This window comes from Eschscholzia californica, unplaced genomic scaffold, assembly GCF_041429995.1.
Source record: "Eschscholzia californica isolate CP2 unplaced genomic scaffold, dmEscCali1.0.p SCAF_1, whole genome shotgun sequence".
Classification (NCBI taxonomy): Eukaryota; Viridiplantae; Streptophyta; class Magnoliopsida; order Ranunculales; family Papaveraceae; genus Eschscholzia; species Eschscholzia californica.
This window is the reverse complement of record NW_028238198.1, coordinates 84,062,472-84,077,601: the sequence shown is the minus strand read 5'-3', so window position 1 is coordinate 84,077,601 and position 15,130 is coordinate 84,062,472. Positions and strand designations below refer to the sequence as shown.

Below are 15,130 nucleotides of genomic sequence, written 5' to 3'. Positions count from 1 at the left end.
CTTCTCATATTTTATTTAGTTTTTGAAAGGTTGCTACAAATTTATACCGATTCTGTTATACTATTGCCATATAACCATCTTTTTATTGTTAAACATACGATACAAGATTTCCGAACAATCACCCTTAACATATTATCGAAATTTTAAACTTCCTCAAATGTTCATGTGTCCTATTAACAATATGCAAACTCTGACAACCATAAAAGTCTAAGTGTTAGTAGTAATATTTGAATGTTGGTGGATACAAGGCCAAGAGCTTAGAGTAGCTAAAAATACTATTTTCCTTTTTGTTTTAACAACCATATTTGGGTTGATTCATTTTTTCAGTATATCAATTTATCCGAATTTAAAGAGGGTATTAGATTAAAAATAATAAAAAATGACGTTCTCATTTTGTTCGTGTATACTAAAATCGAGATTTTTTTTCTCTCAAATCTAACTGGAAAATGAAAATTTCCCTATAAAAAAAAAGAGTTGTAGGAGAAGCAAAATAACCAATAATCACAAATCAAGACTAGCCTTTCAAATGGATTTGATTAAACTTGACTGAAACAAGAAAATATATTACACACGGGGGAAAGTATTCCTCTTCAGCTTAACCTACTGTTACACTTTATTCGAAAATTCTCGTAGCTATTAACGGGGAAAAGAGAAGTTTCAGGCGAAACCTTATAGATGGTCTCGAACCCCCAGCGAGGGGTTCAGGGAAAGTCCTTATCAAGGTCTGCATGGAGTCCTTGCTTACCTCTCGTATATTAAAAAAAATATATTGTTTTTCGTAATCTATTAGTAAATTTTGGGATCTCAATGAGGGTTAACACAAAAGACTGTAAAGTCAATACATTCATCACATGACATTAATTACATCACAATAATAAACTTTGACGGAGATTTGCAAATCTAAATTTCGCGAGGTTGTACAATACATTCAAGAATCCACTCTTACTCGTTACAGAATTACAGTTCGACACACCTACTTACATGATCGAATCAGGTACAAAACAATCTTCAATATTGAAGATGAGAATGAAAAGCTCAACATAAACTTTCAAGAACTGTGAACCTTCCTGGAGTAGGCCAAAACCATCACAAAATCCTTCGCTGAGGTGCCCATAAACGCTGGTACCCGTTCTGTCACTGGTGTCGTCTGTAACCACAAATCTACCAGGTTATGCAGTTGTAATGTGGAGATGACTGGTTGGCCAAGACACATGATCTCTACCTGTAAAAGATTCAAAATAACCACATCCATCAATCACCACAAACTTCGATATGGTATCATTCACGTCTGTTACAACCCCTTGGCCCTAACTCTACTTGAAAATCGTGTAGCCCAAAACTTTCTACTTTTACGCTAGGCGATGTAGGATAATCCTAATAAGCTCATTTTACTACTTTAGGAAAGATAAACATACCTCATCTTCACTTAGAAGATTCAGTTTCTTCATCAGATACTTCTGAATGAACGAGACAGCCATATTACCATCCCTAAGACCAAAACAAAACTATGTCAGAACTCTTTTCTATGAGGTACCATTGAAAGACAAGCACACAGAAACATAAACCGAAACATGAACCAATACACCACACACACACACACACACACACACACACATATACATATAAATTAGTTTCGTAAACTAGCATAGTTAGCCAACTCAATGAATAGCTAAACAAAACTAATAACGGGTCCAATTGCACTCACTTAATCCTCAGGTAACATGCAGATATTTGGGGCAAAGGTGCATCTCCTGCTCTGAAACCACGGAATCACAAGACAAACATCAAAAGAGTATTCGCGATTAGTCAAAACAGAAAGTGCGTCAAAAGTAGTCTTAAAGATCAGAATATAGTTTTATACTTCTCTTCCGAAGCCACAAGCCTAAACCAGATTGGACTAATTCCTCTCCTATCTTTAGCAGAAGCATCAAGAATGGCCTGAGCTGTTTTGCTCAACTCCTCAGAAGCAGATGCCTTATTTCTCCCAGCACGCAAGTTTCTAGGTTTGTCGAGAGTCGGAGTATTATTCTTCTCATCTTGGACTTTTGGTTTTCGAATACGCCTTCCTTTTTTCAGTTTAGGCAAATCTACTTCTACACCATCAGGATCTTCAGTTGGTTCAGATTTTGTAGCAGACCCTTGTGAACTGAACTTAAAGGGTTTTGTTCTATTTGCAGCTTCAACCAAGCAATCTAAGGGTTTCCACATATCAACTTTTCCTTCCCATGGTTTAACACCACCTTCTTTATCTTTATTAGAGGTTTTGGGATCGTAAAACTCGTCGTTGAAAGAGCTCTGCATTCATATAATTGTATTTTCGTCGATTAGACCATGTATTAATTAGTTCGTCAAAGAATAGTTCTTACGAGTAAACTAGTACAAAAGAAGAAAAAAAAATGGTTTCATCCTTATTTACCTGTTTTTTATTTTGAGCGATCTTGTTTACCGTCTCAGGTAAGTTTAAGCTTTCAAGATGATTCTCCAATTGACTTTCTTCATTTTTAATATCTTCCTCCTTGGAAAATTTTGATCCCTTTAAAGTGGCGGCGTTCTTTCTTGTTACAGACTTTGCTCTTCTTCCTGTTGAACCACTCTGTGTCGAAACTTGAGGAGTACTGACTACAAGGGAAGAGAGTGATCTCTCCTTTCTTCTAACAGGCAACGCCATCGGAGGGATAACTTCAGGTGCCCTAATCTTCCTCCTTTTCAACGGAAAAATCTTGGACCTGAGATCTTGTAAATTATGGTCTTGCCTGGAGATTGATACCCATAACCAAATTACTTATTTTTCTTACAAAGAGTAACAAAATATGAATTCATTGATTAACCGATTAAATTGTCATCGATTTTGGCCGAAAAGTATTTGGAATTTACATTGGGTCAACGAAAAATAGAGACGATTATAAGTACCTAGAATCACAAACATTTACCTCAGCTTATCCTCAGGAGCACAACCAAGATCGATATTGCATATTGGACAGCAATCTATCTCGTCATCATCAAGCTTCTTATAGATGCATTTCCTGCAAACTGATTTAAAATTTGAAAGTTTTAAGCTCAAAATGATCAGATGTTTCAGATTAACAAACCAAGTATAAGTTAAGAAAAGTTATAGAAGTTGAAGTCAGCTAGTTAAATTATATTTTGTATGATAAACAATTGAACTCAAGAAAAAGTAGCATTTGATGCACAAAAGTGATGGAAGACAAAAAAAAAAAAAGTGATCAGCAGTCAACCCAAACTGAGTGAAAAATGAAAAAAAAGTCAGACTTGTCGCTCGTCAAACTACTTATAAATCTAAAAGAACATTTTCTCCTTCAAGGAAAGAAAACTAAGGAACTATATTCAGAATTTCTGCTTCAGATAATGTCCGAAGTGTGACGACTGAAACCCCATCATCTACCATCACCACCACCACCGCCCACCACTAACGTGACCATTTTGACGAAACCTCCACACATTAAATCAGCCCAAGAATTGAAATCATGTCGAAACTGATTAACCAACAGAGCCTCCGTATCAACTGTTCGACACACGGTGACAAAGTGGCTGACTGATCGATCACCCTTCCAGTTCTAGTCCCATACCTCACAACCCATTTTCAAAACTCAAAGTAAAGTTCAACAAGTAATTTCACTAATTCCAAGCTGTTACAAAATTACTATCAGAAATCTGAATAGAAGTGGAGACCTCAACAGTAATATCTCATAAACAATGATCAACTTCTCTTAAAAGGCTAATTATTTCATAATAATAATAATATCAATGGAAGTTGCCAAATCTAGAAACAACTAATGATTCCACTTATAGACCTACGACCTTCCATTACCATGTTCATTAAAACTTTTAATTACATCAATTAGGACACTATAATCCCTCCCAATCTTTGTTTAGTTTTCTTCAGCAAAACCTCAATATCATTAAGATTAACAACAAGTTATAAGCTCAAATCATTCAAGCTGCAAATTATGAATAACCCATACTGTATTATTCCATAATATTAGAACCCATGTCGTAAAAGCAAGAAATTCCATATACCCAGATCATAAAAATGCAAAACAAGGAAGCCCCAGATTATATTACCCCATAATAAGAGAAACCCATGTCGTAAAAATCAAAACTTTTTATGTACCCAGATCATAAAATGAGAAATTGGAAGAATCTAGACAAGAATAATACAAAAAAGAATTGAAATGAAGAAAGAGAAACTAACATGTATGAAGACATTCAGATATAGTAGTAGCATCTCTTAGCAATTTTTCACAGAGAGGGCAAGTCATGCAAGATTCAATTTTATCTCTCTTAACTTTCACCAAGTGCTTCATCATCATCTTCTCCCCAACTCTTTCAGAAACTCAAACTTCTCAGATTAATATAAACAAAGCAATGAATTTCTATTCGTAAATCCTTGAGAAACCAGACATTTAGTATCAGAAACAACGAGCTATCATGAAGAAGACTGCTTGATAAAAGGAAACTACTAGCAGTCTAGCATGGGGTATTTTTTCGAGAGAGAGACTCGTAAAGAAAGAAAATTCTCGATCTGATGAGAGAAAAACTTGATCTTTAATGAAGATTGGGAAGATGGGGCTGTGATTAATTTAGAAAGAAGAAGATGGGTTTTGCTAGATTTGGAAAGACAAATCGTGGATAGTTTGTATGAAGATGGGATTCGATAGAATCGACAAGAGAGATAGAGAGCATGAAGAAAGAGGTTTTCGTCTAAGAAAGACAAAGAGAGGTGTTAGAAAGTAGAAAGCTTATTAGTATTATGAAAGGAGGGGAGATAGATTGCGCCGTTGGTGAATTGGTCAAATAACATGTAGTACCAAACATCCAAGCCATACCCATCCCACGATAAGAATGTAAAAATTTAATTTGCCCCCAAAACGAAATCGATAACAGTCTCAAAACTGATGTGATCGGCTTTCATTGGTTTGGGCATGTGAAGAGAACATGTCATACTAACGAGAGTGGGTCACGTCAACTTTTGTACTGTAGTCGAACCTGTCAAATAACATTTCTCGATAAAATACAACTAAAATACGACCTACGTTGCTACATAACATGCTCATTTGCCACGTCATCCTGGACATAAGAAATTCATACCAAGTAGCACTTTCAAAAAATGATGGTCTATTCAACATTTGAGCTAGCAGAATCTTAAAGAGCGTAAATAAACTAAAATGCATCCACATCATTATGGAGTGTCTATTAGGGTGATCTCATTTTCTTACAAAATCTCTAAAGATCTTAAGTGACACTCTAAGTTTTAGAGTTTTAGTGTCCTACTGGAGATGCTCTAAGTATGTAAGTGGAGATGCTCTAAGTATGTAAGCAGCTTTAGAAATATAATAACCGTGTCAAACGATGCAAATGTGGAAAACATAATGCTGTATAGTAACTTCCATGTTAAATTAGGGTTAATATCAATATGCCCTCGAGTTATCACCAATTGAAAATTTTGATCCCTATATGTCTAGCACTCCAATTTGGTTCGAGACTGTGGTTTCGTTTGTAAAACTTAACAATTAATATTTCATTTCTTTATATCCTTCATTTCAAATGGTTTATCTCCCTGTCTTTTTTCTTTATAAGTCGTCACAAAAGTATGTTGTAATGTGCTCTAGACAACTACTAACATCAACGAGCTTTGGCTATTTTCTTTAGATCTCTCTTTTTATTGCTCTCGCCACCCCTACCATCACAATCATAATTCTTTTTCTTTCTCTCCCTCTAAGCTTCCACATAAACATAAACTTCTCTTGAAGCTTCAATAGAAGCTTAAAGAGATAGATAGAGAGACGATGATGAAAGTTCAACAAAAAAAAAAGAGACGATGATGACGGTGGTGGTGGTGAGAGGGAGAGGAAGAGGAAGAAAACGAAGAAGAAAAGTATTGAATTTTGTAAATTTTTGTCGAAAGTTATGGGCAATGGTCGATCGATCGTTGCCAACGATGCATTCCATTCATACATGCTCCCCGAGTGACTAAGGAAAGAAAGGGATATGAATAAAAGATCTTTTTAAAATAACAATAAAAAAATTAAGAAATTAAGAAAAAATATTGACGATTAAGTTTGACTGATGAAAGTCGTCTATTTCTATTATGATAAAACAGCTTAGTCGGTTACATGTGGTATATCTCTAAATTACATAAATCACTTCCCCACAACCGCACACATATTTTTCTCCACTAAATATGGTTATATTTATCTCTCTCCCTTTCCTCTCTGCAACTCTCTCTCTCTCACATCTATTAATTTTGGAATCTAATATATGAATATTACTGAAATTATTGACGTTGTTAATTTGTAGGAAATAATTTCAGATGGTTATGGCGTTAGCAAGACGGATTTGTAGGAAATAATTTCAAATTATTGACCTAGTCAATACAAAAATAGAACTCTGTACCAGGGGTGAAATCGGTCCAGGTGGACCGGTTTTTAACACATTTGAACGGGTACCTATTATAACAGTTTGGTTTTTATATGTAAAAAAATCCAACCAAAAATCCGTAAAGAATAAAATAGACCACCCATTTGAAAAGCGGTATTTCGGTCCGGTTTTTCGGTTTAAACGTAATTTAAATTTTATTTAAACAAATATTAACAACGACAACAAACTTTATTCCAAGAATTGCTCCAACGTCCAACTTGAGTCCCCCATAGTTAGTTCCGGACTAAGCCAACTACGAACAATCTTCTCAATACTGATGCCTCATTATACAACCTTATTTGTCCCTTCTTAAAGGTACTCTGTATAGGTAGGTGGTAATGATAAGTTCCCAATTTGAGTTCTTCAAATTTGGGGAACTTAATTTAATTGAAATAGGAATTCCAACTCAAAACGTGAAGATTTAGTAATAATACCCCTACTAACAAAGAAACTTTCAATTCTATATTATACATTTTTTCTTTTATTTCAGGCCTGACAAGAGCTTGGTCCCACATCTTTAAATATATAATTATATATGGTATTTCCTCCGGTCTGGTTCGGGCTCCACGGACTTGTCAGAAAAAAGACCGAACCGGACCTAAAGACTGATTCAATCAAAAAAAGACCGACCATGTTAAACCGCGGTTTTTTGGTCCGGTCTGGTTCGGTCTTCACTGGTCTTTCGGTCTTCGCGGTTTTTAGTTTCACCCCTACTCTGTACAACAACAGGGGCATACTTTCTTGTTGGTCTAATTTAGGGACCAAAAGAAATTAACCCATTAAGTTACTTTCTCTCTACAAGTAGCTCTCCAAAAACAACATAGATCTGATCAAGTTATGACCATCTGATTTATATAGTCATATAGATTTTGGACATTCTTGATAAAGAATTAGTTGTTTTTGTTTTCTTTGGACTGAAAAGCTTTTGCTCCACTTTCATAAACAGGATTATAAACAGATCAAATGGTGATTAAAATTCAAAAACCCAAAAGAAAATTCGAATCTCAGTTATGGGTTTTCTTTTCTTTTCCTCCCCATACAAGAAAAAGTTATGATTCTACTTCAAACCCTTTAATGGAATACTAATTCCTTCACTCTCACTGTTTCCTTCCCCTTTAATTAGGGTTAGGGTTTTCTTGTTTTCATTCAATCTGTGATCTATTACCCCAATGGATTTTATCGAATTGGAAGCAATTGAAGGACTTAGATGGTCTTGGAATTCATGGCCAACTTCAAAATCAGAAGTTTCATCACTGGTAATTCCATTGAGTGTTCTTTATACTCCATTAATGAAATTTAATGATCTTCCTTTACTTCCTTATGATCCATTAATCTGTAATAGATGTGGAGCTATTTTGAATCCTTATGCTCGTGTTGAATACCAATCTAGGTTATGGGTTTGCTCATTTTGTTCTCAAAAAAATCCATTTCCTAGGGCTTATACTGGAATTGGGGAAAATAATATTCCTGCTGAACTTTTCCCAACTTATACTACAGTTGAGTATAGACAAAATCGAAAAACCCTAACTACAAGTTCAGTTGTGAATTCAAATCCTAACTGGGGCAGGACTTCATCTTTCCAATCAGTAGTTTCTTCACCATCATCTTTGATCACTACTTTTTCGTCTTCGTCTTTGAGTAATTTGGATTCAAATGCCAATGGACCTGGATTTGTGTTTGTTATTGATACTTGTATGCCTGAAGAAGAACTTCAAGCTCTTAAAAATGAAATATTGCTTGTTATTGCACAATTACCCGAAAATACACTTGTTGGTTTGGTTACTTTTGATTCAATGGTGGCTGTTCATGACTTGGGTTTTATGGAGTGTTCAAGAGTTGTTCTGTTTAATGGAGAGCGAGAACTTTCCTCGGATAAGGTATTCACTTTTCGAGCTTTTCATAGTGTTTATTGTGTGTGATAGTAGCAGTAATGGTGGTATTAAAGACAAACGAGTAAAATGATATGCAACGATATAATTGTTTATTTATTTGAAGTTAGTGAAATCTAATCTCAGTTGAACTCGAATGATGTAAACACTAGAAAAAATATTACTAAATTTGTTTGGATTTGTTCTAAATATAGTTAGAATGAAAATTTAAGATATCATTAGGATTTCATTGAATTGTGGAAGGGGCAGTAGTCAGCTCAGCTGATAAGTGGGTGGAAACCTCACCTCTTGAACTAGCCTTTGGGGTGAGAGAGGCCCCAAGACCACCCAACACGGGGTCCAGAACCCTGGATAAAAAAAAGTCTCAACCCATTAGTGGATAATACCATGAAGTGACTCTATTACTCGAGTTTATTGTATGAAATTTGATTACAATATCACAATGTTTTTAAACTAAGATCGAGTCTAGATATTGCTGATGTGCGTCAACCCTTAGATAATTCTATAAACTCAAGAATTTGGATGACTTTAAATCAATAATTGTGGTTTGCGTGGAATTCATGTAGATATACTCATTCGTGATGACAGTTTTATTTTAGCGATCGAAGTAATATAGAAAAAAAAAAAAAGTGTCAGCTGGTCGAGGGTTAAATCAAACATCTAATTCGCTTACACGAAAACCTTTTTGTTTGGTTCGAGAACCTAGTAGCCTGACTGTAGTTAGTCATGTCTGTGAAGTAGGGAGTAATGAGTACTTGGAAGAAACATATCTCCCGAGACGGGAGCTCTTATTATTGGCCTTTAAGCAGAAAGTTGTGTCCTCTAAGCCTGTACAACGGAAAATCTCTCTATCAAGGCTCTTCAAATTGAGTTACTCTCTTTCCTTCCATTATTTGAGATGACTATGAGTTAATGAAGTCAAAAGACCTGGTTTTTGAGAGAAAATAATCACTAGGAATAAAAAACTATCTTAATTTGAGATGTGTGTCTTTGTGGAATTTTCAGGTGCAGGAGTTCTTGGGCATCTTTCGACCCAAGCACCATCTACATGGAAAGACACCGGCCATCCAGAAGCAAGGTTTTCTACTTCCAGTATCTGAATGTGAGTTCAATATCACCACCACAATTGAAGAAATTCATTCCTCATCACGGGCTGTGGCTGGACATCGACCCGAACGGTCCACAGGAGTTGCTATATCAACTTCTATTGGACTTATAGAAGGATGTGTAGCCAACATAGGATGCCGCATCATGGTTTTCACTTCCGGCCCTGCCACCCTAGGGCCCGGGGTAGTCGTGGATTCGGATCAAAGCAAGTCAATTCGGACCCACCGAGATCTTATCAATGGCCAAGCTCCATACTATGAAAAGTCTTGCGACTTCTACAAACAATTGGCCGGGAGACTATCTCATGCATCCATTGTTCTTGATCTGTTTGCATGTTCTCTAGATCAAGTGGGTGCTGCTGAGGTGAAATCTGCAATTGAGAGCTCAGGTGGGTTCTTAATGCTAGGGGAGTCATTTGAGTCCGATCAGTTCAGAAAATGTTTGAGACACATTTTTAAACGAGATACTGATGGTCACCTAAATATGTCATTTGATGCAACGATCGAGATAGTAACTACGAAAGAGGTAAAGATCAGTGGGGCACTTGGGCCTTGTTTATCTCTCAAGAAATATAGTAATTCAGTGAGTGAGAAGGAAATAGGTCAGGGTGGTTCTTGCAAATGGAAATTATGCACACTCTCAAACAAGACTTGTATTGCTTTATTATTCGAATTGGGTAATGAACAGAATATTCAACCGGGCTCTGCATTTCTCATACAATTCATCACACGATATCGACATGGAAATGGAGAAATTCGGCAAAGGGTAACAACTGCAGCAAGAAGATGGGTTGGATCACGCTCACCAGAAATTGCTGCTGGATTCGATCAAGAAGCTGCTGCTTCTGTCATGGCTAGACTCGCTATTGACAGAGCTGAGCGAAGTTATGCTCGAGATGTTATCAGATGGTTAGATAATATGTTGATTAAATTTGCATCAAAGTTTGGTGATTATGTGCAGGAAGATCCATCTTCATTCCGCCTTTCTTCGAATTTCTCTCTGTACCCACAGTTCATGTACTACTTGAGAAGGTCACAGTTCATCGACGTTTTTAATAGTAGTCCGGATGAGACTGCCTTTTTCCGGTTAATGCTGAATCAAGAAGGGGTAGTGGGTTCTCTGATCATGATCCAGCCTACCCTTGCCCAGTATTCGTTCGATGGTCCTCCTATTCCAGTCCTCCTCGACATCAGCTCCATTACCCCTGATGTTATTTTGCTCTTCGACTCTTATTTCTATGTGGTTATTCACTATGGATCGAAAATTTCACAGTGGAAGAAGCTTGGCTACGATAAAGATCCAAATCATGAGAACTTCCGGAAGCTTCTAGAAGCTCCAGAAGTCGACGCTGAACAACTAGTGGCCGATCGGATTCCATTACCAAAGCTTGTGAAATGTGATCAGCACAGTAGTCAGGCAAGATTTCTACTTGCCAAGTTAAATCCATCCCTTACTCAGAAATCTACTCACACTGAAGGATCAGATATTATATTGACAGATGATATAAGTTTGCAAGAATTTATAGATCATTTGCAGGAATTAGCAGTACAAGGTTGACGGAGAAGTTTGTTGTATAGAAATTTAGGGTTCATCTCTGTTTCTTCATACCCACAGACAAAATTCTGTATATCAGGTATGAGAATCTAGTTTTCCAAAAATAGTTTTGCCAATCTTGGTGTTTTATTTTGGTGTTCATTTGATTTTATTCAATTTTATCTGGTTTTTCCATCTTTTCTAGTATGATTTCCCCATCTTTATATTCCCTATTTCTAGGTCAAAATACTATCAAAAGGAAAAAAAAAAATCTTTGCTAGACCAAACCAAAATTAGATAGATTGATCAAATCGATTCGTTCTTTTATTTACTTATTTTTGCAGTACAATAGCACAATTTTGAATTTATTGCTCGATTTGGTTATACATTTGTTATTATTAAACACATACTAATGAAGATTGATGTGCATATAGTTGTAATAGACCGATTGATGAATCAGTCACCACAGTTAACAAACTGGTAGTTCACAAACATGTGACCATCGGCATATCCTCTACCGTTGGTGTCAAGTTGTTTGAACACTCCTTCGTCTAAATCCAAGCCTCCGTTGCTACATTGGTCGACGATCCTCACTATTGTTTGAGCTCCTGTTCCTCTGTTTGTTACCTGCATCCATCCCATTCAAAAAGTTAGGTGGTTTTAGTTTTTCATTTCTTTTCTGAATGAGATAAGTCTGAATGAGAAGTCAACTCTGAAAAAAATTTGGACAATTGTGCCTCTGATCAAACAAGTCAGCATCAGATGACTTAGATTCAGACTATAGGAGTCAGACCAGATCAGACCACCTAAATGCTGTTCTTAATTCATTTTTGAACTGAAACTAGTAAGAATTGTATGAGTTTGAGCTTTTACTTACCCTCAAGCACTTTCCACAAGAGGCCTGACCTCGAGGTCCAACCGGGCCACAAAAAGCGGTCCATCCGTATTTTTGCCTCCACGCCAATGGCTTGTTGGCATCCCAGGTCGAACAATAAGCACTCACTCTGTTCAAGTCCCATCCGTTTTGTTCCGGACGGTAGAAGTGGTATGTTGCGCGGACATTATCAGCAGACTCACCACCACCTCCTCCACCTCCACCACCACCACCGCCGCCTCTGCAATTACTTTGACAATTATTCGAGGGTAAACAATACGCGTCTGTGTTACCACAATAACCATATTGACTACAACAAAGGTTGTCTCGGCAGGTGCTGCCACCACCTTGACGGCCACATTGTTGAGCCTTGACACTTGCAGTAGCTGTGAGAAAGAGTAGGAAGATTGTGAAGAGATTTTTAGTTGCCATCTTTGTAATTGGTTTGTGTAGAAAATGGTGTGAGATGGTTGATATTTTATAGAGAGAGAAATGGTGGGTAAGGAGAAGTGAGACATAATTGTTGTTGAACGAGAGTACGCAATTATGGTTATGTATTCTTCTTCTTATCTTGAATTTGGACACGACTTTGACAATTAATCTTTTGAATTGAAATGTAATTGCAAGTAGGTATACTCATATTTCCTCATTAGATATAGTATGGTTATTGAGTGTGGGAGAGATAAAGGAGAGGCTGCTCAAGAAAGATGTGGATAGTCAAGGTCAAATTTGCCAACTTAATGCTTGACCCTTCCAAAAATGGGGGCCATCATTTAGGACTAGGACTAGTGATATACTTGAGAGACAAACTAATATATTAATATCCTGTTCGAAATTCATCCCTGGCACAGTTGAGAGCCGGACATATAGCTCCCTAGGTTACTAATGGGGTTAAACCCATTTGTAGCACGTCACATGTCAGACATAACATGGGCCAACTGTGTTCGGTCCATGGATTGGACCTCGACTAGGTCCGCTGGCACAGCCGAGCACCCATGATGGTGGCCCATTCCAAATTGGCTTGGAGTTGTTAACATGCCACCCCCCCCACCCCCCCCCCCCCCACCCCCCCCCCCCCCCCCCCCCCCCCCCCCACACCCACAAAAGGCCAAAACCTCCCCTCAGTCTATATTTGTTGAGAAATATTATATGCACTCACCATTTCTTTTTGTCTTGAATAAGAAAGACCTCTCACGCAGAGCCGTTTCTGAGGGAGGCGGGCAGGGCGTCCGCCCTGGACCCCCACCTCAGGGAGGCCCACATCTTATGAATACCAGGCTTAACTGATATATAATTTTCATTGTTTGGTTTTTTGTTAACAGTCACCTAGCACTACTGGTAGAGTGTGGGTGCTTTCAAACCTTAGACTCGGATTCGAATCCCATTACACACTCTTTTAACCATTTTGTTGTTTAGGTGTATCTCTTCATTTTTAAGTTAGTCATGCTCGCTAAAAGTATTTGATCAACCCGTGATCATGTTTTGATAAGTTTCAAATTGATTATTTGATATAACTTTGTATTAAGATCCAATCATTCCATTAAATTTAAAACTTTATAATATGTTATTTGTAGTTGTAAACTTATAATCTAAAATAGAAGAAACTAATCCTCTTATTTACGAGTAATTTTTGTTTCTTAGTTTATATTTCCTACAAAAATGAAATTTTAAAATGGAAAAATTCTCCTGTGACTATCTTTCTCAAAATACATTTAATCATCTATTGTATCTACTGATAAATTATCTTGCATTTGGTTCGATTTATTGCTCGTAACATTTTTTTTTTGTGCGGAAGGCCCGTAATAAAATTTCGTCCAAGACCCTCAAATTCTCAGTCACGGCTCTGCTCTCACGTGAGTGTATATAACAAAAATGCTGAGTGCGTTTAAAAATTTTCATTTTTCGTTTGGAGTTCTGGGGGTATGTGTCGAAAAGGAGTGTCTTTAGCAATAATGGGAACGGCTACCAAACTTCTCCTACGACAAACCTGTCCAGAGGCGCACCCTCGAGGAGGTATTAAACAATCAATGGTCGAGCAGAAAGACTCCACTCGAGTAATAATACTTTTGATATCTTTAATCTAAAATGTGATTAGAATACTTATTAATTGTTTGAGGATATAAATAAAGAAAGATATTGGTTTCCTTGTTGAAATTGATTTTATGTTATGGGTGAAATGAAGTTATTGATATATACAAGATCTAAACCAATGGACTACTTCATAAAAAAAAAAAAAAAAAAACCAATGGACTCAATTGAAACATCACAACTATTCATCACCAATATTATATTCTTAACATCCACATGTTATTGATATGCTAAACCAAATCCCTAGTCCCTACATACACTTTCTTAAGACCGGATTAAATCAAACATAATCTACCTGGTCCCCCTTGAAGATAAGGTAAGATACATAGATGAGGTTCGTGTATGAGGTTCGTGTATGAGGTTCGTATATGCATACGTACAAATATATGTAATATGTACATGTATATGTACATTTACTGATTTACAGCTCTCTCTGCTCCAAAATTGTCGTAAAAAAGTGACGCCAAAAGTGTTGCCAGAGTGATCCAAAAAGCGTTGGCCCGAAGCGTTGCAAAAATGAAATCAACAACTTGACATCAAACACGTCTCCCATAGTGACACAACGTGGCCCTAGAAAGCATTGTGAAAATTGGGACTGAACGTGTCACAAATAAACCACAAATGCCTTTCCAAAACTAACTGAAAACGGCAAAAGAAAGTGCCCCCCAAAAGCATCGTCCCTACAAGTGTAATAAAAGTGACATTCAAAAGCTTCACAAAATATAATCTTAACAACCGTACCAAAAGCGGTCCAAAACTGTTGCCAAAGACGAAAGCAAGAGGCGTCCTAAAGGTTGTTAGCGTACCAAAAATGACTCTAGTAACATATCGAAAAGAGTATTGAATTTTTTTCCTTAACTTCGCGCACTGATCAATTAACCGCTTTTTCTGCTTCGGTTAACCTGATATGTAACTAGAGTTACTAACCCAAACATTGGTTGGCTCAAGCATAAAGGTGTTGTCGATTGTACAACAACATTATCTCCTAAGTTGTCAGGTTTAAATCTATTCCTCCGTAAAAAAATATGGTCTTACACGTAGATGTAAGGTCAATTCGTTTTCTCAATCAAATTATCCTTTTGTTTTTTTTTAGTTCAACAAAAAAAAAAGTTATCTTTTTTTTTAAGAATTCAAATTATTATAATCTACAAAAATATGAAAATTCACAGATCAACTTTACTTACATAAAATATAACTGCAA

General features: G+C 36.7%; 3 protein-coding genes across 3 annotated transcripts; 1 reads left to right on the top strand and 2 right to left on the bottom strand.

The window, feature by feature from the left end:
- Positions 1 to 814: 814 nt before the first annotated feature.
- On the bottom strand, positions 815 to 4,850 carry LOC147570222 (E3 ubiquitin protein ligase DRIP2-like). The gene is made up of 7 exons (XM_086656782.1): positions 4,214 to 4,850; positions 2,931 to 3,030; positions 2,417 to 2,753; positions 1,862 to 2,295; positions 1,706 to 1,756; positions 1,416 to 1,488; positions 815 to 1,222 (listed from the first exon to the last, which is right to left on the bottom strand). Exons 1-7 carry the CDS (start codon positions 4,329 to 4,331, stop codon positions 1,049 to 1,051), a joined length of 1,287 nt encoding a protein of 428 aa, XP_086512908.1. The 5' UTR covers positions 4,332 to 4,850; the 3' UTR covers positions 815 to 1,048.
- A 2,320-nt stretch (positions 4,851 to 7,170) lies between these two features.
- On the top strand, positions 7,171 to 11,162 carry LOC147570221 (Sec23/Sec24 protein transport family protein). The gene is made up of 2 exons (XM_086656788.1): positions 7,171 to 8,315; positions 9,333 to 11,162. The coding sequence occupies exons 1-2, from the start codon at positions 7,608 to 7,610 to the stop codon at positions 10,989 to 10,991; spliced, it is 2,367 nt and encodes a 788-aa protein (XP_086512914.1). The 5' UTR covers positions 7,171 to 7,607; the 3' UTR covers positions 10,992 to 11,162.
- A 107-nt stretch (positions 11,163 to 11,269) lies between these two features.
- PR4 (pathogenesis-related 4) lies at positions 11,270 to 12,371 on the bottom strand. Its single transcript, XM_086656789.1, has 2 exons — positions 11,845 to 12,371; positions 11,270 to 11,594 (listed from the first exon to the last, which is right to left on the bottom strand). The coding sequence occupies exons 1-2, from the start codon at positions 12,271 to 12,273 to the stop codon at positions 11,424 to 11,426; spliced, it is 600 nt and encodes a 199-aa protein (XP_086512915.1). The 5' UTR covers positions 12,274 to 12,371; the 3' UTR covers positions 11,270 to 11,423.
- Between the last annotated feature and the right edge of the window lie 2,759 nt (positions 12,372 to 15,130).